The following is a 24,695-nucleotide window of genomic DNA, read 5'->3' on the forward strand; positions in this document are numbered from 1 at the left end:
ATTGATGAGTGGAAGGCTGTAGCTGTCATATACATGGACTTCAGTGAAGAGTTCGATAAGGTTCCCCATGGCAGGCTGATGGAGAAAGTGAAGTCACATGGAGTCCACTGTGTGCTAGCTAGATGGGTAAATAAACTGGCTAGGCAACAGGAGACGGAGAGTAGTAGTGGAAGGGAGTTTCTCAAATTGGAGACCTGTAACCAGTGGTGTTCCACAGGGATCTGTGCTGGGACCACTGTTGTTTGTGATATATGTAAACGATTTGGAGGAAGGTGTAGGTGGTCTGATCAGCAAGTTTGCAGATGACACTAAGATTGGTGGAGTAGCTGATAGTGAAGGGGACTGTCAGAGATTACAGCAGAATATAGATAGACTGGAGAGTTGGGCAGATAAATGGCAGTTGGAGCTCAATCCGGGCAAATGTGAGGTGATGCATTTTGGAAGATCAAATTCAAGGGTGAACTATACAGTAAATGGAAAAGTCTTAGGGAAAATTGATGTTCAGAGAGATCTGGGTGTTCAGGTCCATTGTTCCCTGAAGGTGACAACGCAGGTCAATAGGGTGGTCAAGAAGGCATATGGCATGCTTTCCTTCATTGGATGGGGTATTGAGTACAAGAGTTGGCAGGTCATGTTGCAGTTATATAGGACTTAGGTTCGGCCACGTTTGGAATACTGCATACAGTTCTGGTCTCCACATTACCAAAAGGACGTGGATGCTTTGGAGAGGGTGCAGAGGAGGTTCACCAGGATGTTGCCTGGTATGGAGGGCGCTAGCTATGAAGAGAGGTTGAGTAGATTAGAAAGACGGAGATTGAGGGGGGACCTGATTGAGGTCTACAAAATCATGAGGGGTGTAGACAGGGTGGATAGTAAGAAACTTTTTCCCAGTGTGGGGGACCCAATTACTAGGGGTCATGAGTTCAAAGTGAGAGGAGGAAAGTTTAAGGGAGATATGCGTGGAAAGTTCTTTACACAGAGGGTGGTGGGTGCCTGGAACGCGTTGCCAGCGGAGGTGGTAGACGCAGACACGTTAGTGTCTTTTAAGATATGTTTGGACAGGCACATGGATGGGCAGGGAACAAATGGACACAGACCCTTAGAAAATAGATGACAGGTTAGACAGAGGATCTGGAATGGCGCATGCTTGGAGGGCCGAAGGGCCTGTTCCTGTGCTGTAATTTTCTTTGTTCTTTGTAGTGAATTCTTGTGATCTCGAACGTGCTGCCTGAAAGGGTGATGGTGGCAAATTTGCTGGAAGCTTTCAAAAGGGAGTTGAAAGAAATTCCTGATGGAGAGAAAATTGCAGCGAAAAGCCAAAAGATGTTTGCCTTTTTAGCCGAGACAAAGAATTTAAGGTTCTGGAACTATAAAATGTGGGCTCATCCACGGCTCAAATATTGGGTGCAGTTCTGGAATCTATATTATGGGAAGGATATGATATGAGTGGAGAGCGTACCAGGGAGATTTACCAGGATATTGCATGGAGTGGAGAGTTTTAATAGTGGAGGGAGATTGGACAGTCTGGGGGTGTTTTTATTGATTTAATAGAATCGCTACAGTGTGAAAACAGGCCCTTCGGCCCAACAAGTCCACAACGACCCTCAGAGAATCCCACCAGACCCATCCCCCTATAGCTCACCTAATCTACACATCCCTGAACACGGGCAATTTAGCATGGCCAATCCACCTAGCCTGCATATCTTTGGACTGTGGGAGGAAACCAGAGCACCCGGAGGAAACCCACGCAGACACAGGGAGAATGTGCAAGCTCCACACAGATAGTCACGCGAGGCTGGATTCAAACCCCAGTCCCTGGTACTGTGAGGCAGCAGAGCTACCTTGGAGCGGTGGAGACTGAGGGCAGACATGATTGAGATATATAAAATTATGAGGGACATAGACCCGGCAGACAGGAAGAACATTTTCCCTCGGCAGAGGGATCAATGATCAGGGGTAAGGGGTGGGAAGTGTGTAGGGGATGTAAGGAGATACTTTTCCACCCACAGGATGGTGGGGAATCTGGAACCCAATGCCTATAAGGGTGAGAGAGGCAGAAACACATCACATTTCAGAAATATTTAGACGTGCGCTTGCGATGCCAAGGTTTAGAAGGCTTTGAGTCAAGTGCTGGAAAATAGGATGAGAACAGTTAAGTGGATATTTTTTGACTGGCAACAATGAGCCAGACTCAACGGGCCAAAGGGTAGCTTAGTAGTTAGCACTGCTGCCTCACAGCACCAGTGATCTGGGTTCAGTTCCACCTTTGGGCAACTGTCTGTGTGGAGATTGCATGTTCTCCCTGTTTCTGTGTGGGCTTTGTCGCACAGTCCAAAGAGATGTGTAGGTTAGGTAGATTAGCCATGAGAAATGCAGGGTTACAGGACTAGGAAAGGGGTTTCGGACGAGGTTGGGATGCCTTTCAAAGGGTTGGTGTGAACTCGGCGGGCTGAATAGTCTGCTTCTATACTGTAGGGATTCTATTCTATGATTCATAGGACATTTCCCTGTCCTTTCCAATGTGTGGGACTATTTAAATCAATCTTTCACAGAGCCGGTTAAGACAAGCTAAACCCCATTTTCTACCAGCGCGTATCTGCAACTCTAACTTCAAATGCCTTTTTCTCCTGCAGATAGAGGCTGCCAATCGGTGGAAATGCTCCAGCTGTTGCCGTGTGTTCAGCTCCTCCAGTTTGCTGGAGTCGCATCCCTGTAGCAGTTCAGGCCAAGGGAGCGTGAGGGGATTGGCTGACACTGGGTGCCTGGGGTCAGATTACAGGGCTGCTCGCTGGAAAGCAGGCATTTCTGTCCCGGATGGTCAGGGTGAGTGGACGCTGGGTCTGAATGTGCTGCAGCAAGATGGACAGTCAGACACAGACAAGGAGGGACAAGAAATGCAGAAGCACTTTCCCTGTCCATTGTGTAAGAAGATCTTCCTCAGTGCTGACAAGCTGACCGCTCACTCCTGTTCTCATAGCAGAGAACGTCCACATGTCTGCTCGCATCATGAGTGTGCGAAAGCTTTCATCTCCAAATACAAACTGATCAGGTAATGGTTGCAGTTTTGGAAATTTGCTTTCTAAACCCCTCCCTCTCTTCCCTCACCCTCTTGACTGAGTCTTTTGGTCAGGCTCCCACCATCTCTCTGTTTGGTCCAGTGAAAGGCTTTGGCACAAATTTGGACATTGAAGCTGTGGTAGAAACTTTGAAACTATTGGATGAAATAAGACCAGGGTGCACCTTTTTTTAAAAAAAAGCTGGTGATGCAGGCGTTGCTGGCTGGGCCAATATTTATCACAAATCCCCAGTTGACCTGGAGTTAGAGGTGGTGGTAAGCTGTCATCTTGAAACACTCAGGTCCTTGGGGTATAGGGTCATCAGTGGCACTGGTATGTGAGTTTCAGGATATTGGCCTAGTGACACTATAGAAACAGCAATATATTCTCAAGTCAGGATGGTGAATGGCTTATCACTGAAAGTTGCCACCCAGGTTGATAGGGTTGTGAAGAAGGTGTACATTGTGTTAGGTTTCAGAGATAATGGGAACTGCAGATGCTGGAGAATTCCAAGATAATAAAATGTGAGGCTGGATGAACACAGCATCTCAGGAGCACAAAAGCTGATGTTTCGGGCCTAGACCCTTCATCAGAGAGGGGGATGGGGAGAGGGAACTGGAATAAATAGGGAGAGAGAGGGGGAGGCGGACCGAAGATGGAGAGTAAAGAAGATAGGTGGAGAGTGTATAGGTGGGGAGTTAGGGAGGGGATATGTCAGTCCAGGGAAGACGGACAGGTCAAGGAGGTGGGATGAGGTTAGTAGGTAGATGGGGGTGCGGCTTGGGGTGGGTGGAAGGGATGGGTGAGAGGAAGAACCGGTTAGGGAGGCAGAGACAGGTTGGACTGGTTTTGGGATTCAGTGGGTGGGGGGGGAAGAGCTGGGCTGGTTGTGTGGTGCAGTGGGGGGAGGGGACGAACTGGGCTGGTTTAGGGATGCAGTAGGGGAAGGGAAGATTTTGAAACTGGTGAAGTCCACATTGATACCATTAGGTTGCAGGGTTCCCAGGCGGAATATGAGTTGCTGTTCCTGCAACCTTCGGGTGGCATCATTGTGGCAGTGCAGGAGGCCCATCATGGACATGTCATCTAGAGAATGGGAGGGGGAGTGGAAATGGTTTTGCAACTGGGAGGTGCAGTTGTTTGTTGCGAACTGAGCGGAGGTGTTCTGCAAAGCGGTCTCCAAGCTCCTCTACATTGCGGAAACCAAGCGGAGGCTTGGAGACCGCTTTGCAGTACACCGCCGCTCAGTTCGCAACAAACTACTGCACCTCCCAGTCGCAAACCATTTCCACTCCCCCTCCCATTCTCTAGATGACATGTCCGTCATGGGCCTCCTGCACTGCCACAATGATGCCACCCGAAGGTTGCAGGAACAGCAACTCATATTCCGCCTGGGAACCCTGCAGCCATATGGTATCAATGTGGACTTCACCAGTTTCAAAATCTCCCCTTCCCCTGCTGCATCCCTAAACCAGCCCAGTTCGTCCCCTCCCCCACTGCACCACACAACCAGCCCAGCTCTTCCCCCCCACCCACTGCATCCCAAAACCAGTCCAACCTGTCTCTGCCTCCCTAACCGGTTCTTCCTCTCACCCATCCCTTCCTCCCACCCCAAGCCGCACCCCCATCTACCTACTAACCTCATCCCACCTCCTTGACCTGTCCGTTTTCCCTGGACTGACCTACCCCCTCCCTACCTCCCCACCTATACACTCTCCACCTATCTTCTTTACTCTCCATCTTCGGTCTGCCTCCCCCTCTCTCCCTATTTATTCCAGTTCCCTCTCCCCATCGCCCTCTCTGATGAAGGGTCTAGGCCCTAAACGTCAGCTTTTGTCCTCCTGAGATGCTGCTTGGCCTGCTGTGTTCATCCAGCCTCACATTTTGTTATATTGTGTTAGGTTTTATTGGTAGAGGGATTGAGTTTCGGAGCCATGAGGTCATGTTGCGGCCCCACTTGGGGTATTGCGTACAGTTCTGGTCGCGAATAGGAATTATAGGAAAGGTGTGGAAGCATTGGAAAGAGTGCAGAGGTGATTTACCAGGGTGTTGCCTGGTATGGAGGGAAGGTCTTATGAGGAATGGCTGAGGGACTTGAGATAACAAAGTGTGGGGCTGGATGAACATCGCAGGCCAAGCAGCATCTCAGGAGCACAAAAGCTGACGTTTCGGGCCTAGACCGTTCATCAGAAAAGGGGGATGGGGAGAGGGTTCTAAAATAAATAGGGAGAGAAGGGGAGGCCGATACACCCTCCCCCTCTCTCCCTATCGGCCTCCCCTTCTCTCCCGTTTTGTTTCAGAACCCTCTCCCCATCCCCCTTTGATGAACGGTCTAGGCCCGAAACGTCAGCTTTTGTGCTCCTGAGATGCTGCTTGGCCTGCGATGTTCATCCAGCCCCACACTTTGTTATCTCGGGTTCTCCAGCATCTGCAATTCCCATTATCACTGAGGGACTTGAGGCCGTTTTTGTTAGAGAGAAGAAGGTTAAGAGGCGACTTAATAGAGACATACAAGATGATCAGAGGATTAGATAGGGTAGACAGTGAAAGCCTTTTTCCTCAGATGGTGATGGCCTGCACAAGGGGGCATAGCTTTAAATTGAGGGGTGATAAATAGAGGACAGATGTCAGATGTCTTTACTCAGAGAGTAGTAAGTAAGTAAGTAGTAAGAGAGTAGTAGTCAGTGAGTAATGCCCTGCCTACAACAGTAGTAGGCTCACCAAGTTTAATGGCATTTAAATGGTCATTGGATAAATATGGATGATAATCTGTATGTGAGTTTGCTCGCTGACCTGGAATGTTAGTTTTCAGACGTTTCGTCACCATTCTAGGTAACATCATCAGTGAGCCTCCGACGAAGCGCTGGTGTTATGTCCCGCTTTCTATTTATGTGTTTAGGTTTCCTTGGGTTGGTGATGTCATTTCCTGTTCTTTTTCTCAGAGGATGGTAGATTGGCTCCAAATCAATGTGTTTGTTGATGGAGTTCCGGTTGGAATGCCATGCTTCTAGGAATTCTCGTGCATGTCTCTGTTTGGCTTGTCCTAGGATGGATGTGTTATCCCAATCAAAGTGGTGTCCTTCCACATCTGTATGTAAGGATACGAGTGATAGTGGGTCATGTCTTTTTGTGGCTAGTTGGTGCTCATGTAATGGGTGATAATGGAATAGTGTAGATTAGAGGGGCTTCAGCTTGCTTTCACAGGTTGGCGCAACACTGAGGGCCGAAAGGCCTGTCCTGTGCTGTAATGTTCTATGTTCTATGTTCTGTGGTTTGGAGGGGCACCTTCAGGTGGTGTGTTCTCACTCCATCTGCTGCCCTTGTCCTTCTAGGTGGAAGTGGTCATGGTTTTGGAAGGTGCTGTCTGGTGATCTTTGGTGAGAGTCTGCAGTGCATATTGTAGATGGAACACCATGCTGCCATTGTGCATCTCTGGTAGATGGTGTGAGTGTAAAGTATGGTAGATGAGGTACCAATCATGGAAGGTGTCATCAGTGATGCCCAAGTTTGGGTTCTGTCAGGTCTTCTCAGCTCCTGGCCTCTTTACTGCCTTGGTTCAAAGATGGCCTAAGAGATGAAGTCTAGAGTTGATGCAAAAGTGACAGCCCTTGACATCAAGGCTGCATTTGACCAAGTGTGGCATCAAGGAGCCCTGGATAAACTAGAGCCAACAGAAATCAGGGACAAACTCTCCTGTAGTTGGAGTCACACCTGACACATAGGAAGATGGTTGTGGTTGTTGGAGGTCAGACATCTCAACTCCAGGACATCTCTGCAGGAGTTCCTCAGGGTAGTGTCCGAGGCCCAACCATCTTCAGCTGCTTCATCAATGACCTTCCCTCCATCATAAGGTCAGAAGTGGGGATGTTTGCCGATGATTGCACAGTGTTCTGCACCATTCATGACTCCTCAGTTACTGAAGCAAATGCAACAAGACCTAGACAATATCCAGGTTTGAGCTGATGCTTGGCAAGTAACATTCATGCACAATGCCAGGCTATGACCATTACCAATAGGAGACAACCTAACCATGGCTCCTTGACATTCAATGGTGTTAGCATCACTGAATCCCCCACTATCAACATCCTTTGAGGCTGCTATTGACCAGAAATTCAACTTGACCACCACATAAACATAAACATAAACAAGAGCAGGTCACAGGCTCAGAATACTGCAGCAAGTAACTCTCACCTCCTGACTCCCCAAATCCCATCCATCATCTCTAATGCAAAAGCCAGGGGTGTGATGGAATACTCCCCACTGGCCTGGGCGAGTGCAGCTCCAACAACACTTAAAAGTTTGACATCGCCCAGGATGAAGCAGTCCCTTGACTGGAATTTCATCCATAAGCATCCACTCTCTCCACCACTGACACTCAGTCACAGCAGTATATACAAAGTACAAGATGCGCTGCTCAAATTCACCAAAAGATCATCAGGCAGCACCTTCCAAACCCATGACCACTTCCATCTAGAAGAACAAGGACAGTAGATACATAGGAACACCACCCCCTGCAAGTTCCCCTTGAAGCCACTCGCCATCCTGACTTGAAAATATCTTCCTGTTCCTTAAATGTCTTTGGGTCAAAATCTTGGAACTACCTTCCCAAGGGCATTGTGGGTTTATCGATAGCACAAGGAATGCAGAGGTTCAGGATTGCAGTTCACCACCACCTTCTCAAGGGCAGCGAGGAATGGGCAGTAAATGCTGGCCAATCAGCAATGCCTACATCCCATGAGGATAATCAAGCAGGTCCACCTTCCATCAGTGATATCATACAACAGTAATGGTGCTAGTGACTCACCGTAGTGAGCATTCACTGCCTCTTTTGCATTGGTAGTGTCCCCAACTCTAGGCCAGGACGCCTGGTTTCAAGACCATCTGCTCCAGAGGTGTATAATAACGTCTGAGAATATATTGATTAAAAAGTGTTTTGCAAACGTGATGTCATAGCGGTAATGTCACTGGCGTGGTAATCCAGAAAGTCAGGTTAAAATTCTGGGGCTATAGGTTCAAATCCAGCTTGATAGATGGTTACATTGTGAATCACTAAAATCTGGAATTAAATGCTGATTCTAGTTTTTAATATCTATCTAGTTCGCTAATGTCCTTTAGGGAAGGAAAACTTGGTGTGGCTTAAATGTCAGTCCGAGCCCATAGCAATGTGGGTGGATCTTGACCAGGCAATTAGGGATGTGCAATTAATGCTGGCCTGACCGGTGGCACGTCATGAGTAAATAACTTTAAAAAAAAATTGAAAGCAGATCTAGGCATGCAACATGGAAACCTCATGGGGCTGGTGAGCTTTGGGAACCGTGGAAAATAAGAAAACTCTTGCAATCATTTAGTCTTTCTCATGCCTTCTGAATGTCCAAAAGTGTGCACAGCAAGACATCACAAAAAAAGCAGTATGATAATGGCAGGTAATCATGCTAGTCACGCTGGAAGAGGGTGAATCGTCACTCAGGTATTGAGAGTATCTCATTGGAACAGGGACCTTAATGGTATTGATGGTTTTGATGCAGTGAACTGCTTTCCTGGACACAATCTCGTAAGAGAAAGCCGCAGAGAGACACAATAAATATCCAAATCGTTTCCGGGTAATTTGTAGAACGTGTCTTCCTATAATCCCCTGGCTAGGGCTCTTGTGATGCCGTGGTAGTACCCTTACATCTGAACCAAGACTTAGCCTGTATCTAAGTCCTACCTCACTCAGAGGCGTGTCTCTGACTGGGTTTGACTTCAGTCTGAATCTTTTTGGCAATGATTGGACCACAATCTGAAGATCCAATCAAGATGACCGTTTGTTTAATTTTAACCTGTCACCCAGGCAAGGTTGGCTCCTGCTCAGAGAGATTGAGCAGGATGGACTGATACCCTGAAGAGTTTAGAAGAATAAGAGGAGATCTCATTGTAACTTCAAAGGGCTTGTTGAGGGGCTATTTCTGTAGCTGGAAAGTCTAGGAACTAGGCATTACGGTCTCAGAAAATGTGATTGGCCATTTAGGACTAAAATTAAGAAGAGCTTCTTCATTTTAATGGATGAATGTTTGGAGTGCGCTACGCTAGCGCTGTGGAAACAGTCACTGATATTTTCAAGGCTGAGTTAGATGTGTTTTCAGACACTAAGGGAACTGAATAATATGGGGATCAGTGGGAAAATGAAATTGAGATTGAACATAAACTGTCATCAGACAGATTCATGGAGTACACTAGAGAAGCCGAATGGCCTACAGGTGAATCTATTTCTTCTTAAATGATTTCAGGAATTTTGCTTCCACTGCTGGACTTGAAAATCTCTTCCAGATGGTGGCTAATCTCGAGCTGAGGTTACGTTCCTGATTTTGATCTTACGTTGGGGCTTTAAACAGTTTGAATCTGTGTTCCCAACCTCACTGCGTGCCCAACCTCACTGTTCCCAACCTCACGGCCATATTCTGATCTCAGAAAGCATCCACAAGCTCAAGAGAAGTGTGGTGAAGAGAAGATAATGAGGATGAGCGCATTGCTCATAGGCTCCAGGGAACATGGTTGCACAGTGGGCATATTGGATTGGGAAGTTTCCTCGACAGGATTTTTCAGGGATCAAGAGAGTAAACATCCTCCTTAACTGGAGATTTAAGACCTCGCTGTCCTTGTTAATTTTCCTGTTTAATTTATTCATTCATGGCACGCGAGCGTCACTGTCTGGGCCAGCTTTTATTGTCCATCCCTAGCTGTCACTACTGTCTTGGGTTTGGAATGTGCTTCTGAAGATCTTTGGTGAAAGAATTTTCTAAGAAGCTTCCTACTGTGCTTGCTCCTTCAGACACATGGCCACTCACTGTCCTCAGAAGCCTCACCGATGTTCGCACTGTGAGAAGATGTTCCATCGGAAGGACCACCTCAAGAACCATCTTCAGACTCACAACCCTAACAAGACTCTCTTCAGGTGTGGTGAGTGCGGCAAGAGGTATAACACCAAGCTGGGTTACAGGCGGCACCTGGCATGGCACACGGCCGCCAGCGGTGACCTGACATGCGGAGTGTGTGCCTGTGAGTTTGGACGGTCAGACCAGCTCCTGGAACATCTGAAGGGTCATGCGGGCAAACTGACCAGCAGTGCCCGGGAGAAGCGACATGCGTGCGATCGCTGTGAGCGCCGTTTCTACACCCGCAAGGACGTCAAACGGCACACAGTGGTCCACACGGGGCGCAAGGACTTCGTCTGCCAATTCTGTTCACAGCGCTTCGGCCGGAAGGACCACTTGACGAGGCACACCAAGAAAAGCCACGCCCAGGAGCTGCTGAAGGGGCGGTCAGAGGCTGACAGATTGGCAGTGCCAATGAATGATGCCTCCTCCATCTCCTTAAAGGAGGAGATTGCCAGTGCCTGGCCTGATCCTGTTGACGAGCTGGAGCAGAAGGGCAATGCCAGCATGAGCAATGAATTCTATGCCCATCCGTTACCATTCAGCCAGCACACAAGGAAGACTCGCCACATGGTGCCCGGCTCACTGGGGACAAGGTGGAGCTTCATGGAGATGCCATCTCCGATACTTTCTCCTCCCGCACCACATCCTCCAAGCCAATGTATACAACACCCCCGATACCAACTCAACACTCCCTCCTATAGCCCCTTGCACAGCAAAAACCAGTCAACAAAGAATGGCATGAGGAGTTACAATCTGAGTTTGCCAGGAGATCTACCTGGTCTTGAATCCCAATCAGTGCCCACCAAGGAAGACTCGGACGTTGGCCTGGAAACTTTGACGGTCTCCCTCGCCACCACAGACTGTGACAGCACGATGCACAAAAACATCAAGCCCTTGAATGTGAATTCCACTGACATCTCCCGTTTGCTTGGACTCTCGCCTCCTGGTACCACTGGCCAGCCTTCAGGTGGTGATGCGGTGCTGTCGTACAGGCAAGGGGAGATTGGGCAGAGGGTCGGCCCCCTCCTCGAGCAGCAGCAGACGGCGCGGGAAGGGAGTGCTCCCATAACAAGTTTGAACTTGAACCAGCTTCAACAAGTCGCGCCAACCTTCTCCTCTATGCTAGCACCGACTCCATTGCCCTGCTTTCACCAAATCTTTCAGTAATCCCCTGGTGCCCTTCATTCTATCGAGGAGCCACAGGCAACAGAGCATTGAGAAGCAAATTAGAAAGTGTCAAGATGCCAATGTTGAATTTTAACAATTTTTAAAATAGATTTTATATGTATTTATGTAAATAAATTGTTTTCTACCAATGTCAGGCTATGAAATCTCCACGCCTGTAGATAAAAGTACTTCCACGTGTAATCAGTTTTCAGTGTGTATTACAACTTATTTTGGAAGCTTATCTTTCTGTACTAATTCAATTCAATCAATTTCAAACTGAGGGGAATATGAAGAATTACACAGTTTTTACATTGCAGATGGTGGCCATTTGGCCCATCATTCTATGCACTAACTCTTGAAATGGGCAGCCCACTTAGTGTCGCTCCCTCATCTCCCCGTAACCCTGCACGTGGCAATGATCCCATTTCCTTTTCAATGTTTCAAATGAACTTGCTTCAATTGTGCTGTTAGGCAGTGTGTTCCATTCTCTGTATGAAAATGATCTTCCTCATATTGCTTTTGCTACCTTTACTGATTAATTTAAACCTGTGCCCCTTCATTCACAATACTTTCACATGAGTTAAATATTTGAAGGGGAAAGAAATTAGCTGACCAGTGGTTGACTGGCAAGGGAGTGGACTGGCTTGAATAATTTTACCAAAGAGCTAGTATGGATACAAGGGGAAGAATGACCTCCCTCTGTGCTTGCTGATTCTAGCTTTAAAATTAGCAATAAGTTATCAGGCAGCAAATCAGTTTTGTGTGAATCAACCAACACTTCTCCACCAAAGAGGGATATTTGTTCCAATGGCAGATTTCAAAATTGAGATTGATCCATTTTTTTTTGTGAAGATAAGAAGGGATTGGAAGGAAGGGACTGAGTGGAGTTGAGATGCAGATAGCCATGATCTGATTGAATGGTGGAGATGCCTCAAGGGCTGAATGGCCTCCTCCAGTTCACTTCGCAAGTATTGACACATTTCCGGAGACTCCCACAATTAAATTCCCATTTGTAACTCGCACCTGGATGATATTTCATCTACAAAAATTTGTACAGGTCATTTAGGTTTTAACTTGTAACTTATTTTCAGTTAACCAGTATTCCATCCAAACCCACCAATTAGACTCCAATCTGATACTCACTCCCAGATATCTGTTATTCCATATATAAACTAACCCAAACCCCCTGGTTAGATTCCAGTCTAATACTCACTCCCAGGTATCTGATATTCCATATATAAACTAACCCAAACCCCCTGGTTAGATTCCAGTCTAATACTCACTCTTGGGTATTTGTTATTCTATATATAAAGCAACCCAGAATCTATCCACTAAATTCCAGTCTGTAGCTCACTCCTGGGTATCTGTTATCTTATATATAAATGCCCCAAACCTCTTGACTAGATTCTAGTCTGTAATTCACTCCCAGGTATCTGTTATTCTCTATACAAACCCCTACAATCCTTAATTAGATACGAGCCAGTAATTCAATTCTGGGTATCTGTTGTTCTACCCCTGAACCCTCAATTACATTCCAGTCTGTAACTCATTCCATGATATTTGATATTCTATGTATAAACCCCTTTGAACCCATCAATTAGATTATTGATTAATCCTCAATCAGCTTTCCTCAGTTCTGCTTCCCTTGATGGCCAGTTTTGATTCCCATTTAGGTTTTTTTTCCCTAATCTCTCTTTAAGAAAGATGAGTTTTAAAAACTGGGGTGAACGCAAATATTCAGTAAGGTTTTACTTTTTAAAAGATGTTTATATTTTTGCTGGAATTGACCACAAACATTTTATATTAAGACTGATCACAGTATAATTATTGAAGTGATGAGGATTGGTTTTACATTGTGAAATGGAAAAGTATATTTTTTTTGGAAATTATTACTTTTTTTTACACAATGTATTAAAATCTTATATCTGATTTGGAACTAGTAATTGTTGCTTTTGTCTCTGTGTCTAACTCAGCTCATTATTTAGCTGATATAATTGACTGTCTGTATTGATAAATTTCCTGGTTAGTGCATTGAGACAGCAGAGTGGAATTTTAACACCCATTTGGAAAAACAGGGAGTGACGCTCTGGAGTCTGGGCCCAGGATGGCACTGGGAATGGGATGGGAGTCTGGGAAGTAGAACAGCAGACTCTGATCTGTCAGAACATTGGGGAAGCAAGCAATCGGATTCAACCCCCAATGTACACACACATATTCACAGTCACACACACATACTCTCACTCAGAGACACACCCCACTCTCTCACTCACATATAAAACACACAACGCACTCTTTCACTCACAAATTCCCCGCTCTCTCATACACACATGTACACCCCACTCTTTGTCAGTCAAACACATGCCCCACTCTTGCACATTCACCACTTTCTTACTCACACACACATTCCATAATCTCTCTCACCCACACACACACACCACTCTCTCTCTCTCACTCATGAGCACATACACCAATCTTTCTGATTCATACAAACACATACCGTACTCTGTCTCACACACCTCATAGAGCCATACAGCTCACAAACAGACCCTTCGGTCCAACGCATCCTAAATTAGTCTAGCTGTATTTGCCAGCATTCAGCCTCTATCCCCCTCATCCCTTCCTATTGGTAAGCCAATTGGTCTCCCCCACACATGCACACTATCCTTTTTACAGTCACAAACACAGATCGAATTTAATTAAACACTAACTCTGGGTGTTGTTTAGTGAAGCGTTGGATGATTAGGGTTTAATGTTAGTGTTGAGTTGTCATACTGACAGCGCTCACCCATCCACCGCCTGCCCCTCTTCCCCTCCAGCCCATGTGCCCACTAAATGAACCAGACGGTACTGAGTTGACCTTTACTGCTTTTTGACTGTGGGGAGAGACCAGTTGGTGCTGAGGAGGCACAAGGAGGATTAGGTGCAGCTGGATTCACTCAGACATTTAGTCCTGCTGCAGTTTGGAACTTCTTCTACCAGCTTTTCCCAATCTCCATACTCTGCTGTTACTTCCGACTGTATCGAGACCTGAAAAAACAGATCAGAGAAAGAGACAGTGTGCTGTCTGACCAGGACTTTGTCTTATTCCATTGGGGTTAAGCTGATCCACATTGGTTGGGTTGGGACTTTACTCTCTGGAGTTTAGAAGAATGAGAGGTGATCCCATTGAAACATGTGGGATTCTTAAGAGACTTGACAGGGTAAATGATGAGAGGATGTTTCCCTTCATGTGAAAGTCTACAACCAGGTAATGTTGTCTCAGATCAAAGGGACGCCAATTTAAGATTAAGGTGGGAACGAATTTCTTCTCTCATAGAGTTATGAATCTTTGGAACTCCTTACCACAGAGTCCTTGTGTGCTCATCAAGAATCAGTAAAGAATACAGGGAAAGGGCGAGAAAATCACCATGTGGAATAATGAGCTTCCATTGTTCACCCCCAGGTTCACTCTGACTGGCCATGCTCTTCAGGTATTTACCCTGCTGTCTTTGTTCACCCCCAGGTTCGCTCTCCTTTGCTCTGTTGCTGCTGGTCACTGCTCGGACTAACTTTCTTCCCTCTCTCCTTGCATTATTGAGCTTTCTCTAAGATCCATCAGTGCTATTTATTCCACTCACTTCCTCTGGTGGCGAGTTCCACACTCACTGGCTTTGGAAGGTGTTTTGAAGGTGCTTTTGTGGTGTCTGTCATGTAATGATAGTTTCAAACTACACTCTTCGCCAGAAGATGAAACCTGCCTAAGGCCACCCCTTCAGCCTTGTGTCTTCAAGAGAAACAAGATTCTTTACACAACTGCCATTTCCAGTATTTTTATCATTTCATATTCTCACCAGTAGATTCATCCACTTTACACTAGCCTGTAATCTTCCTTGTCTGGTCGAGCCAAGGTTCAATATATGTTAACATGACTGCTTAACTTTTCACTGTAGCCTCCAAAAACAAATCTCAGTGTTTAGGGTATTTTATTGGCCTTATTAAGCTGAGTTAGTGCATTTAGTGGCTTCCTTGTTCCTCCTTGCTAAACGTGATACCTTAACATTTTCAGTAACTAAAAGCTAAAAGAACTGCAGGTGCTGTAAATTAGAAACAAAAAACAGAAATTGTTGGAAAAGCTCAGGTCTGCCAGCGTCAGTGGAGAGAAATCAGAGTTAACGTTTCAGGTCACGTGACCCTTCCTTAGAACTTACAGCAATCGCACTGAAACTTGTTGGCCAGTTCCCTCTTTCAATGGGAGCTCCCCCTTTGCACTTTTCATGGGACACGGGGATTGCTGGTAAGAGCCAGCATTTGTTGCCCATCCCAAGATGAGTTGAGTGTCTTGCGCAGCCATTGGCTTTTAAGAGTCAGCCACATTGCTGTTGGTCTGGAGTGACACATAGGCCAGACCAGATAAGGTAATTGTCCTCTCTAAGGGTCATTAAAAAACCAGATGGGCTTTTAACAACAATGTCATAGTCACCATCACAGAGACTAGCTTTCAGTCCCAGAGTTTATGAGTTGAATTTACATTCCACCACCCATATCACTAGAACTTTGACCTAGCCCTCTGGATGACTAGCTCAGTGAAATTATTGGCTTTCTCACTGCACCACCATCAAATAGTGATGTCACACATTCAAGGCAGATGAGACAGAAGTTTTTCTCTCAGAAGGTAGTGAAACTGTGGAATTCTTTACAGAGGGCTGTTTATGCTCGGTCAATAAGTGTATTCAAGGCTGACATCGTTTTTTAAGAAATAAGGGTAATGTGGAAAGGCAGGAAAGTGGAGTTTAGCATTATCAGATCAGCTGTGTTTTTTTTATACAATACCCACAGTGTAGGAACAAGCCATTCAACCCCATAAGTCCATACTGATCCTCCGAAGAGCATCCCACCCAGACCCATCGCTGTACTCTATCCCTGTAACCCTGCATTTCCTGTAGCTAATGCACCTAACTACACATCCCTGAACACTATGGGCAATTTAGCATGGGCAATCCATTAGCTTGCACATCTTTGAACTGTGGGAGGAAATCGGAGCACCCAGCTGAAAGTCACGCAGGCGGAGGGAGAACATGCAACCTCCAGGCCGACAGTAGCCGAAGGTGGAATTGAAGGGGGGAATCTGGCACTGTGAGGCAGCTGTGCTAACCACTGAGCCTCTGTGCTGCCCCTAGTTGAATTGTGGATCAGTCTTAATGGGCTGAATGGCCTACTTCTGCTCCTACATCTTAACATCTGTCCCGCCTCTCAGTATGATGGACATAACAACCCAGAGCTTTGCAAATTTCCTTCCCAAAGGGCAGCATTTAGTGGACGGGCCTGTTGCTTGGTGGATTGGCCCAATACTTGATGGACTGGCCCATTGTTTGATGGACTGGCCCACTGCATTTACTCACTGCTGTGCGGAAAATGGTCCTTTTGTATCAGGTGGCCCTCTCATGTTGGCTGATGGCCGACTGGTGGATGGATCATTGTAATCTTCAATATGTAAAATGTACAAAAATACATTAAATATAAACAATACATTTACAATTAAAGTCACTGAATTACAAACTCAGAACAGAGAAATGAACTATTCAACCCAACAGATACAAAGTCCAGGCTAATATCCCCCCACATGAATTCATCTCACCCAACTTGCACATTCTTCTATTCTTCTTCGTGTGTTTATCCAATTTACCTTGGAATACATCAGTACCACTGGCTTAATTCCTGGGACTGAAGTATGAAGAGAGGCTAGGACCATATTCACTGGAGTTTACAAGAATGAGGGGGATTCTTGCAGAAATCTATAAAATCCTAACAGAACTAGACAGGGTAAATGCAGGAAGGCTGTTTCTGATGACTGGGGAGTTCAGAACCAGGGGCTACAGTCTAAGGATACAGGGTAGGCCATTTGGAACTGAGATGAGGAGAAATGTCTTCACCCAGAGTGGGGGAGCCTGTGGGAGTCTCTGCCACAGCAGTTGGTTTCAAGAAGGAGTCAGATATTCTTAGTTTGATGTCTTCAGAAGTAAAGGGTTCGAGGGGCATGGGTAAAAAGTGGGAACAGGATTCGGAGTTGGATGATCGGTCATGATGGAACAGGCTCGAAGGGCTAATGGCCTACTACTGCTCCTATTTCTCGGGCTGGTGAATTCCACCTCTGACCACGTTCTGAGAAAACATTTCTTCAGCATCCTATCCTGTGAACAAGTACCACAGTTTCCACCTTCATTATATGTCCACCTTTACCTCAGCTCCTGAACGATAAAAACCCTCACCCAGGCATCTCTTACCCACGAACATGGAAAATAAGCAAGGGTACAGGCCATTTGGTTCATTGCATCTACTGCATCATTCAATGGGAACATGGCTGAAATTCTACCTCAACACCGTTTCCCTACATCCTTAGATATCTTTCATATTTAGCATATTATGGCAAAAGGTAAGGTAAGCATCTGCAACAATCTTCAACCAGAAGTGCTGAAGGGATGATCCATCTCGGCCTCCTCTAGTGGTCCCCAGCATTACAGATTCAGGTAATTCCATTCACTCCACATAATATCAAAAAACTGTTGGAGACACTGGATACTGCAAAGGCTACAGGCCCTGACAACATTCTGGCAATCGTACTGAAGACTTGTGCTCCGAACTTTCCATTCCCCTAGCCAAGCTCTTACAAAACAGCCGCAACACTGGCATCTATCCTACACAAAAAGCAGGATTAATCCAACCCGACCAAATACCGCCCCGTCAGTCTCCTCTCGATCATCAGTAAAGCGATGCAAGGTGTCAGTAACAGCGTTATCCAGCAGCACCTGGTCAGCAATAACCTGCTCAGTGACGCCCAGTTTGGGTTCTGCCAGGGCCACTCAGCTCCTGACCTCATTACAGCCTTGGCTCAAACATGGACAAAAGAGCTGAATTCCAGAGGGTGAGGAGAGAGTGACAGCCCTTGACATTTGACCGAGTTTGGCATTTAGGAGACCCGACAAAACTGGAATCAATGGGAATTAGGAATTCCTCAGGATACTGTTCTCAGCTCAACGATCTTCAGCTGCTTCCTCAATGTCCTTCTCTTCATCATAAGGTCAGAAGTGGAGATATTCACCGATGATTGCACAATATTCAGCACCATTTATGACTTCTCAGTAATGGAAGCAGTCCATGTTGAAATGTAACAAGATCTAGACAATATCAAGGTGCTTGGCTGGATGAACACAGCAGATCAAGCAGCATCAGAGGAGCAGGAAAGCTGGCATTTAAGGCCTAGACCCTTCTTCAGCAAATTTTCTGAATCTTCATTTTCTGAAGAAGGGCCTAGGCTCTAAAAGTCAGCTTTCCCTCTCCTCTGATGCTGCTTGGCCTGCTGTGTTCATCCAGCTCTACACCTTGTTATCTCAGATTCTCCAGCATTGGCAGTTCCTAATATCAGTGGACAATATCAAAGCTTGGGCTGACAAGTGGCAAGTGACATTCATGCTACACAAATGCCAGGTTATGACCATCACCAATAAAAAAAACAATCTAACCACCATCCCATGACATCCAACAGTGGTACCATCACAATCCTCCCACTGTCAACATCCTGGAGGAGGGGGTCACCTTTGGCCAGAAACTGAACTCTGAGGCTACGAATATCGCAACAAGTAACTCACCTCTTCAATCCCAAAGCCTGTCCACAGTCTACAAGGCACAAGTCAGGAGTGTAATGGAATACTCCCCACTTTCATGGATGAGTGCAGCTCCAACACTCAAGAAGCTTAACACCATCCAGGACACAGCAGCCTAATTGATCTGCATCACATTCACAAACATGCACTCCCTCCACGACTGACACTTAGTAGCAGCAGTATGTATTACCTACTAATTGCACTCTAGAAATTCACTAAACATCCTTAGGCAGCACCTTCCAAACCCATGGCCACTTCCATTTAGAAAGACAAGGGCAGCAGATACATGGGATGACCTCCTGCATGTTCCCGTCCAAACCATTCACCATCCCAACTTGGAAACATATCACTGTTTCTTTGCTGTCACTGGGTCAAAATCCTGGAATTCCCTCCCTAAGGGTAGAGTGGAGCAACCTACAGCACATGGACTACAGCGGTTCAAGGAGGCAGCTCACCGCCACCTTCTCAAGGGGCAGCTAGGGATACATAATAAATGCCAGCGATGACCACGTGCCACAACAGAATAAATTTGAAAAAAATGAAAACATTTAGAAATTTGTCAATTTCAGTCTTGAACATGCTCAGTGACTGAGAAAATGTCAACTCTTTACAGAGCTCTGTCATTCCACCCCTCAGCTTTCTACTTTCAAAAGGAAAGCTCATTAGTCTGATCAATCTTTTCTAACTCATTCTAAGCTCTGAGTTGTGACTTACTGTCTGACATTATTGCAACAGTGTACACAGTCCTTACCTGCTCTGACTCCCATTACAGCCTGGGCAGCTGCTGTCAGTTTGCCTCTCGATGGAGGGCCTGCTGCCTTTGATTCAGGGGCAAGAGGGAGACAAAGAAAAATCAGTAAGAGATCCCCAATCACAAACATTGACTACAACAATGCAAGGTCAGGTCTGACAGTCACATCTGTGAACCCACATTCAATTATTCCTCAAGATACATTCGGAGCAATCTCTCATCTTTGAACCTGGAATGGTTGGCTTCAAGAATGCCCGCTCTTGAAAGCTCAGAACAAAGTCCTGAAGGACTCTAACCAACTGTACTGGACAGAGTGACCATACCGGACTGAGTGACCACATCAGACAGAGTGAATGTACAGATGGAGTGACAATATCAAACAGAATGGCCATACTGGATAGAGTAACCATTCAGGACAGAGTGACTGTACTGGATAGAATGACCACATCAGACAGAGTGACCATATTACATAAAGTGACAGTATTGGGTGGAGAGACCATACTGGACAGAGTGACCATACTGTGTGGAGTGACTGAACTGAATGAAGTAACTATACCGGGTAGAATGGCCGTATTGGGTGGACTGACTGCACTGGGTAGAGTGATCATATTGAACAGACTGACCGCATCCAATAGAGTGACCACACCGTGTAGAGGCACCTTACTGGGCAGAGTAAACATGCTGGGTAGGTGACCACATGGATCGGGTGACCATTTTGGACAGAGTTATCATAACAGCTGGAGTGACCATTTTGGACAGTGACCATATTGGACAGAGTGACCGTACCAGGCAGAGTGACCATACAGGGTGGAGTACTGCATCAAACAGAATGTCTGTTTTGGGTGGAGAGACCATATTGGACAGAGTGGCCATTTTGGACAGAGTCACTGTATTGGACAGAGTGACTGTACCAGGTGGAGTGACTGTACCAGGTGGAGTTGAAATGCCTGTTGCAATTTGATAGAGATTATTAGCTAAAAATGAACGGGCACAAAAATGGAGATAACAAGGAGTGACCGGTATTAGACCAAGTGATCGTCAGGGTAGATGTCCTTACCGAAGGTGATGAATATGTTGTAGGGTGTGAATATACAGCCTGTGCTGTCCGTGCTGGAGGGCCTCGCGGGGGCTGGTGGGAGGTAGACGGCGCAGCTGGAGCTCTCACTGGGCTCGTGAGCTGCTTGGATGCCAACTGAACTTGCGCTGGAGGAGGGGGAGGTCTCGGCTGGATGGAGGATGGCACCGGGGCCTGCCTGGCCACAACCTTGCGGTTAACGTTAGTCTTGCAGAAGTTGATGTGTCGCTCAGCAGCTGTTTCATTGAAACGCCTGTTGCAGTAGGGACACTCGATGTAATCTGGGGGTTAGACACACACAATCATTCCCCGGTCAGGGCTCACTGCAGAAACACCCATACTGGTGCATTCATGTCAGAGTGGTGTCATTTCCTTCTGACATTGGAAAAAAGGAGCACGACTAGGCCATTCATCCCCTTAAGCCTGCAACCCTATTCATGACCGATCTACCCCACGCCTCAAACCCAATTCATGCCAGCTCGGCAAAGCTGCCTCAAATATCACCTTCCGGCTCAGTGACAAAGTGAAGCTGAGCTCTCAATCCACCATCTTACCGAATAGACAAGCATGCTCAAGGGGGCTGAATGGCCTATTCTTCTTCTGGGCACACCTGTCAGTGGAAGTGAAGGTAAGAGAGCTGTAGCCTGATTAATTCCACCCCCCCCCCAACCCCGTTAAACCCAGCAGAGACAGAGGAGGGAGACAATTGTCAGCAAGGCCTAGCTGAAACCTGAAATTAAAAAGACAGAAATTGCCGGTGAAATTCGGCAGGTCCGGCTGCGCCTGTGCAGAGAGAAACCGAGAGTTAATAATGTCTTGGATCCAGGGACCCTCCTTCCGAATGTTGCCTGAAATCCCTTTGTTTTCGTCACGCTGCAGAACATGTTTCAGTTCCACGCCACAAAAGGTAGACTCAAGGGTGGATATTACTCAAAGGATTCCCAGAGGCCATAGATAGAGATTATTCCCAGGAAATGAAAGTGCCAAAAATTGGAAAGACCTAGGTTTGGCCTTCGGGTGTCTCAAGAGCAAAGGCTTGTGGGAAGTCAATGTGAGGAGTGGAGGAAAGGGTTTTCACAAGACTTGCGCATCACCTTGTGTTGGGATGGACAGACAGACAGCTGTACCAATGAAAGCAACTCAACTGAAGCAAGGTTTTACCTGGGTTGATGCTGGCGGGTGGGGGAGGGGGAAGAGGCAGGCCCTTTTTAACAGCATCTGTGGCGAGCCTAGCTGACCTGATGGTGTTGATGAAATCTTCATGCTGTTGCTTCCAATGTGACACAGGTAGAGGCATCTGCGGAAGAGCCACACAGTCATTTGCCAGTTTAAAACTATTTCCAGTCGCCGTCACCCGGGATACTCCCAGACATAACATCGCAAAGCAACCTCGAGTACATTCACAGGATTGGGCAGTATGAGTGTAATCAGTTCTCTCACTTTTCCTCCACCTCCAGGCACCATAAATCACCCCAGTCAAACTTGTCAACAGCTTAAAATCTGAACAAAGTGAAAGCCTAGAAACTTTATCACCTTTAGCAGTTCCAGGCCAGGTTTTGCAATGAAATGTTCTTTTCCCCCAGAAGTTTTCAAACCAGAAACATTATCTCCTTTTCAACAAAGGCCGCTGCCTGCTTCAGTTTGCCAATATCAGCAGGCACAATCCAAGGGTGTTGTTATTTGAAGATGGGCTCATAAGAAGCTCAGTGTGAGACTGTCACCTCTTTAGAGTTACTTATGAATATTTATTGTGAGAACAAATTCTAAATTACAACAGAATGAACACTGTATCATAGACTATCAAATACGAATAGGGAGGGTGTAAAGGGATGTGGGCCAAATGCTGGCACAAATACTAGACTAATTTAGGATATCTGTTCAGCATGGACAGGTTGGGCTGAAGGGCCCGTCTCCCTGCTGTACAGCTCTATGATTTTGTGAGTATTCTACTCCAAATTTATACATAATGTTTAAATCCACCTTCCAAATCCTTTTAGATGTTCAAACAAAATAAGACTGAAAGAAATATGTACCCAAAATCCGGGATAATTTCTTTGTCTCAACCTTCACAGGGGGTTAGTACTAAACCTGGTGTCTGGAGTCCCAGGGTGGATATCCCATGGTTCTCTGTTTATTTTATTGCTAACCACAACTGTATTGATTCAATCTTCTCCATTTATCAGCCAGTGAACCTGAACAATTTCACTTCAATCTATTAAGAAACCGTGTGAGGACACGCACAGAGCCAATACCCCAACTGTTCCCCACTGCTCAGGGATGAGTCCTACCTTGGCAACTGATGGGCCTCTCACTGATGAAATGCCTGTCCCAGCAGCTCTTTGCTTGTACGAATTGAAGACTCTTTTCTTCTTGTTGGAAACTTTGCTACAAATAGGTTCATGTCGTTCCTTGAGACAGAAGCCAACATTGAGTTTTATAATGATTTCAAATCTATTCCAAATAAACCTGAAACTAAACCCTTTCTTCTCCTGTCTCCGTCCTGCCCCAATCTCCATTTAGAGTTCCTGAAGGCTCATCACAGGAACTCTTTCCCCCAACCTCTTGCTATTGGTCACCTGGCATCCTAATCCCACAATGCCCTACTTTACTGCAGCCAATTGTTATAGAGCATTATACAATTGCACAGCAAAGAAACAGACCCTTCGGTCCAACTCTGCGATGCCAACCAGGTTTCCTAAACTGAATAGTCCCATTTGTCTTTGTTTAGCCTATATCCATCTAAACCTCTCCTATCCATTACCTGTCCAAATGTCTTTTAAATGTTATAATTATACCAGCCTCTACCACCTCCTCTGGCAGCTCATCTCATACATGTCCCACCCTCTGTGTGAACAAGCTGTCTCTTGGATCCCTTTTAAGTCTCTCTCCTCTCTCCTTAGATCTATATCCTCTAGTTTTGCACTCCCCTACCCTTGGAAATGAAGCCTTGGCTATTTACCTAATCTATGCTTCTCATGATTTTATAGAAACAGAAAATAGGAGCAGGAGTAGGCCATTCAGCCCTTCGAGCCTGCATCACCATTCAATACAAATCATGCAATCTCAGTATGTCGCTCCTGCTTTCTCTCCATACCCCTTGATCCCTTTAGGTGCAAAGGCAGATCCAGCTCCCTCTTGAATATGTGTAACCATTTAGCCCCAACAGCTTCCTGAGGGAGAGAATTCCACAGGTTCACAACTCTCTGAGTGAGGAAATTCTTCCTCATCTCAGTCCTGAATGGCTTCTGCCTTATTCTTAGATTGTGACCCCTAGTTCTGGACTTCCTGCATCTAGCCTTTCCAGTTCCATCAGGATTTTATATGTTTCGATGAGATCCTCCCTCATTCTTCTAAATTCCAGCAAGAACAAGTCCACTTAATCTATTCTTTCTTTATATATCAGTCCTGCCATCCCAGGAATCAGTCCGGTGAATCTGTGCTGGACTCCCTCAATGGCAAGAATGTCCTTCCTCAGACTAGGAGGCCAAAACTGCAAACAATACTCAAGAAGTGACCTCATCAAGGCCCTGTATAAATGCAGCAAGATATCCTTACTCCAACAACTTTAAATTCTCTTACTATGGAGGCCAGTATGTCATTAGCTTTCCTCACTGCCTGAACGAGGCCCCTGTGCTAAGCTTGGAAGATGACAGAGAACTTTGAATTTTGGGATTGAAACTTGCATCCGCATGCCATTTCTGATGAAGGGTCTAGACCCAAAATGTCAGCTTTCCTGCTCCTAAGATGCTGCTCGGCCTGCTGTGTTCATCCAGCTCCATACCTTGTTATCTCAGCTTTCCTCACTGCCTTGCTGCACCTGCATGCCAATCTTCAGCAACTGTTCTACAATGACACCCAGGTTTCATTGCACCTCACCTTTCCCTAGACTGTCACCATTCAGATAATAATCTGCTTTCTTGCTTTTGGCACCAAAGTGGGTAACCTCACACTTATCCTCATTCCACTTCATTTACTAAAATTTTTCCTACTCAGCCAGTCCATCCAAGTCACTGTGCAGCCTCTGAGCATCCTCCCCACAGCACACACTGCCACCCAGATTGGTGCCATCTGCAAATTTGGAAATATTGTATTCAA

At 46.1% G+C, this 24,695-nt stretch overlaps 2 protein-coding genes across 3 annotated transcripts in view; one reads left to right on the top strand and one right to left on the bottom strand.

The window, feature by feature from the left end:
- LOC125454641 (zinc finger protein PLAG1-like) overlaps positions 1-12,920 on the top strand; it is a 52,911-nt gene extending 39,991 nt beyond the window's left edge. For both annotated transcript variants that reach the window (XM_048535621.2, XM_048535620.2), the window contains 2 exons: positions 2,634-3,049; positions 9,865-12,920. In XM_048535621.2, the coding sequence (XP_048391578.1) occupies positions 2,634-3,049; positions 9,865-11,137 (1,689 nt within the window). In that variant the 3' untranslated portion in view covers positions 11,138-12,920. The remainder of the gene's footprint in view (positions 1-2,633; positions 3,050-9,864) is intronic.
- Positions 12,921-14,081: 1,161 nt separating this feature from the next.
- Positions 14,082-23,116, bottom strand: LOC132210043 (zinc finger C2HC domain-containing protein 1B-like). Its single transcript, XM_059648856.1, has 5 exons — positions 22,889-23,116; positions 21,762-21,897; positions 20,691-20,881; positions 19,526-19,592; positions 14,082-14,164 (listed from the first exon to the last, which is right to left on the bottom strand). The coding sequence occupies exons 1-5, from the start codon at positions 23,114-23,116 to the stop codon at positions 14,082-14,084; spliced, it is 705 nt and encodes a 234-aa protein (XP_059504839.1).
- Between the last annotated feature and the right edge of the window lie 1,579 nt (positions 23,117-24,695).

Source organism: Stegostoma tigrinum, chromosome 9 (assembly GCF_030684315.1).
Source record: "Stegostoma tigrinum isolate sSteTig4 chromosome 9, sSteTig4.hap1, whole genome shotgun sequence".
NCBI lineage: Eukaryota > Metazoa > Chordata > Chondrichthyes > Orectolobiformes > Stegostomatidae > Stegostoma > Stegostoma tigrinum.

Excerpts from the sequence above, each read along its gene's own strand:
- LOC132210043 (XM_059648856.1), bottom strand. The coding sequence starts at position 23,116 with ATGGAGATTGGGGCAGGACGGAGACAGGAGAAGAAAGGGTTTAGTTTC. Across the intron at positions 21,898-22,888 it reads GAGGCCCATCAGTTGCCAAG|ATGCCTCTACCTGTGTCACA; the intron begins GTAGGACTCATC and ends GCTCTTCCGCAG. Across the intron at positions 20,882-21,761 it reads ACCCGCCAGCATCAACCCAG|ATTACATCGAGTGTCCCTAC; the intron begins GTAAAACCTTGC and ends TCTAACCCCCAG.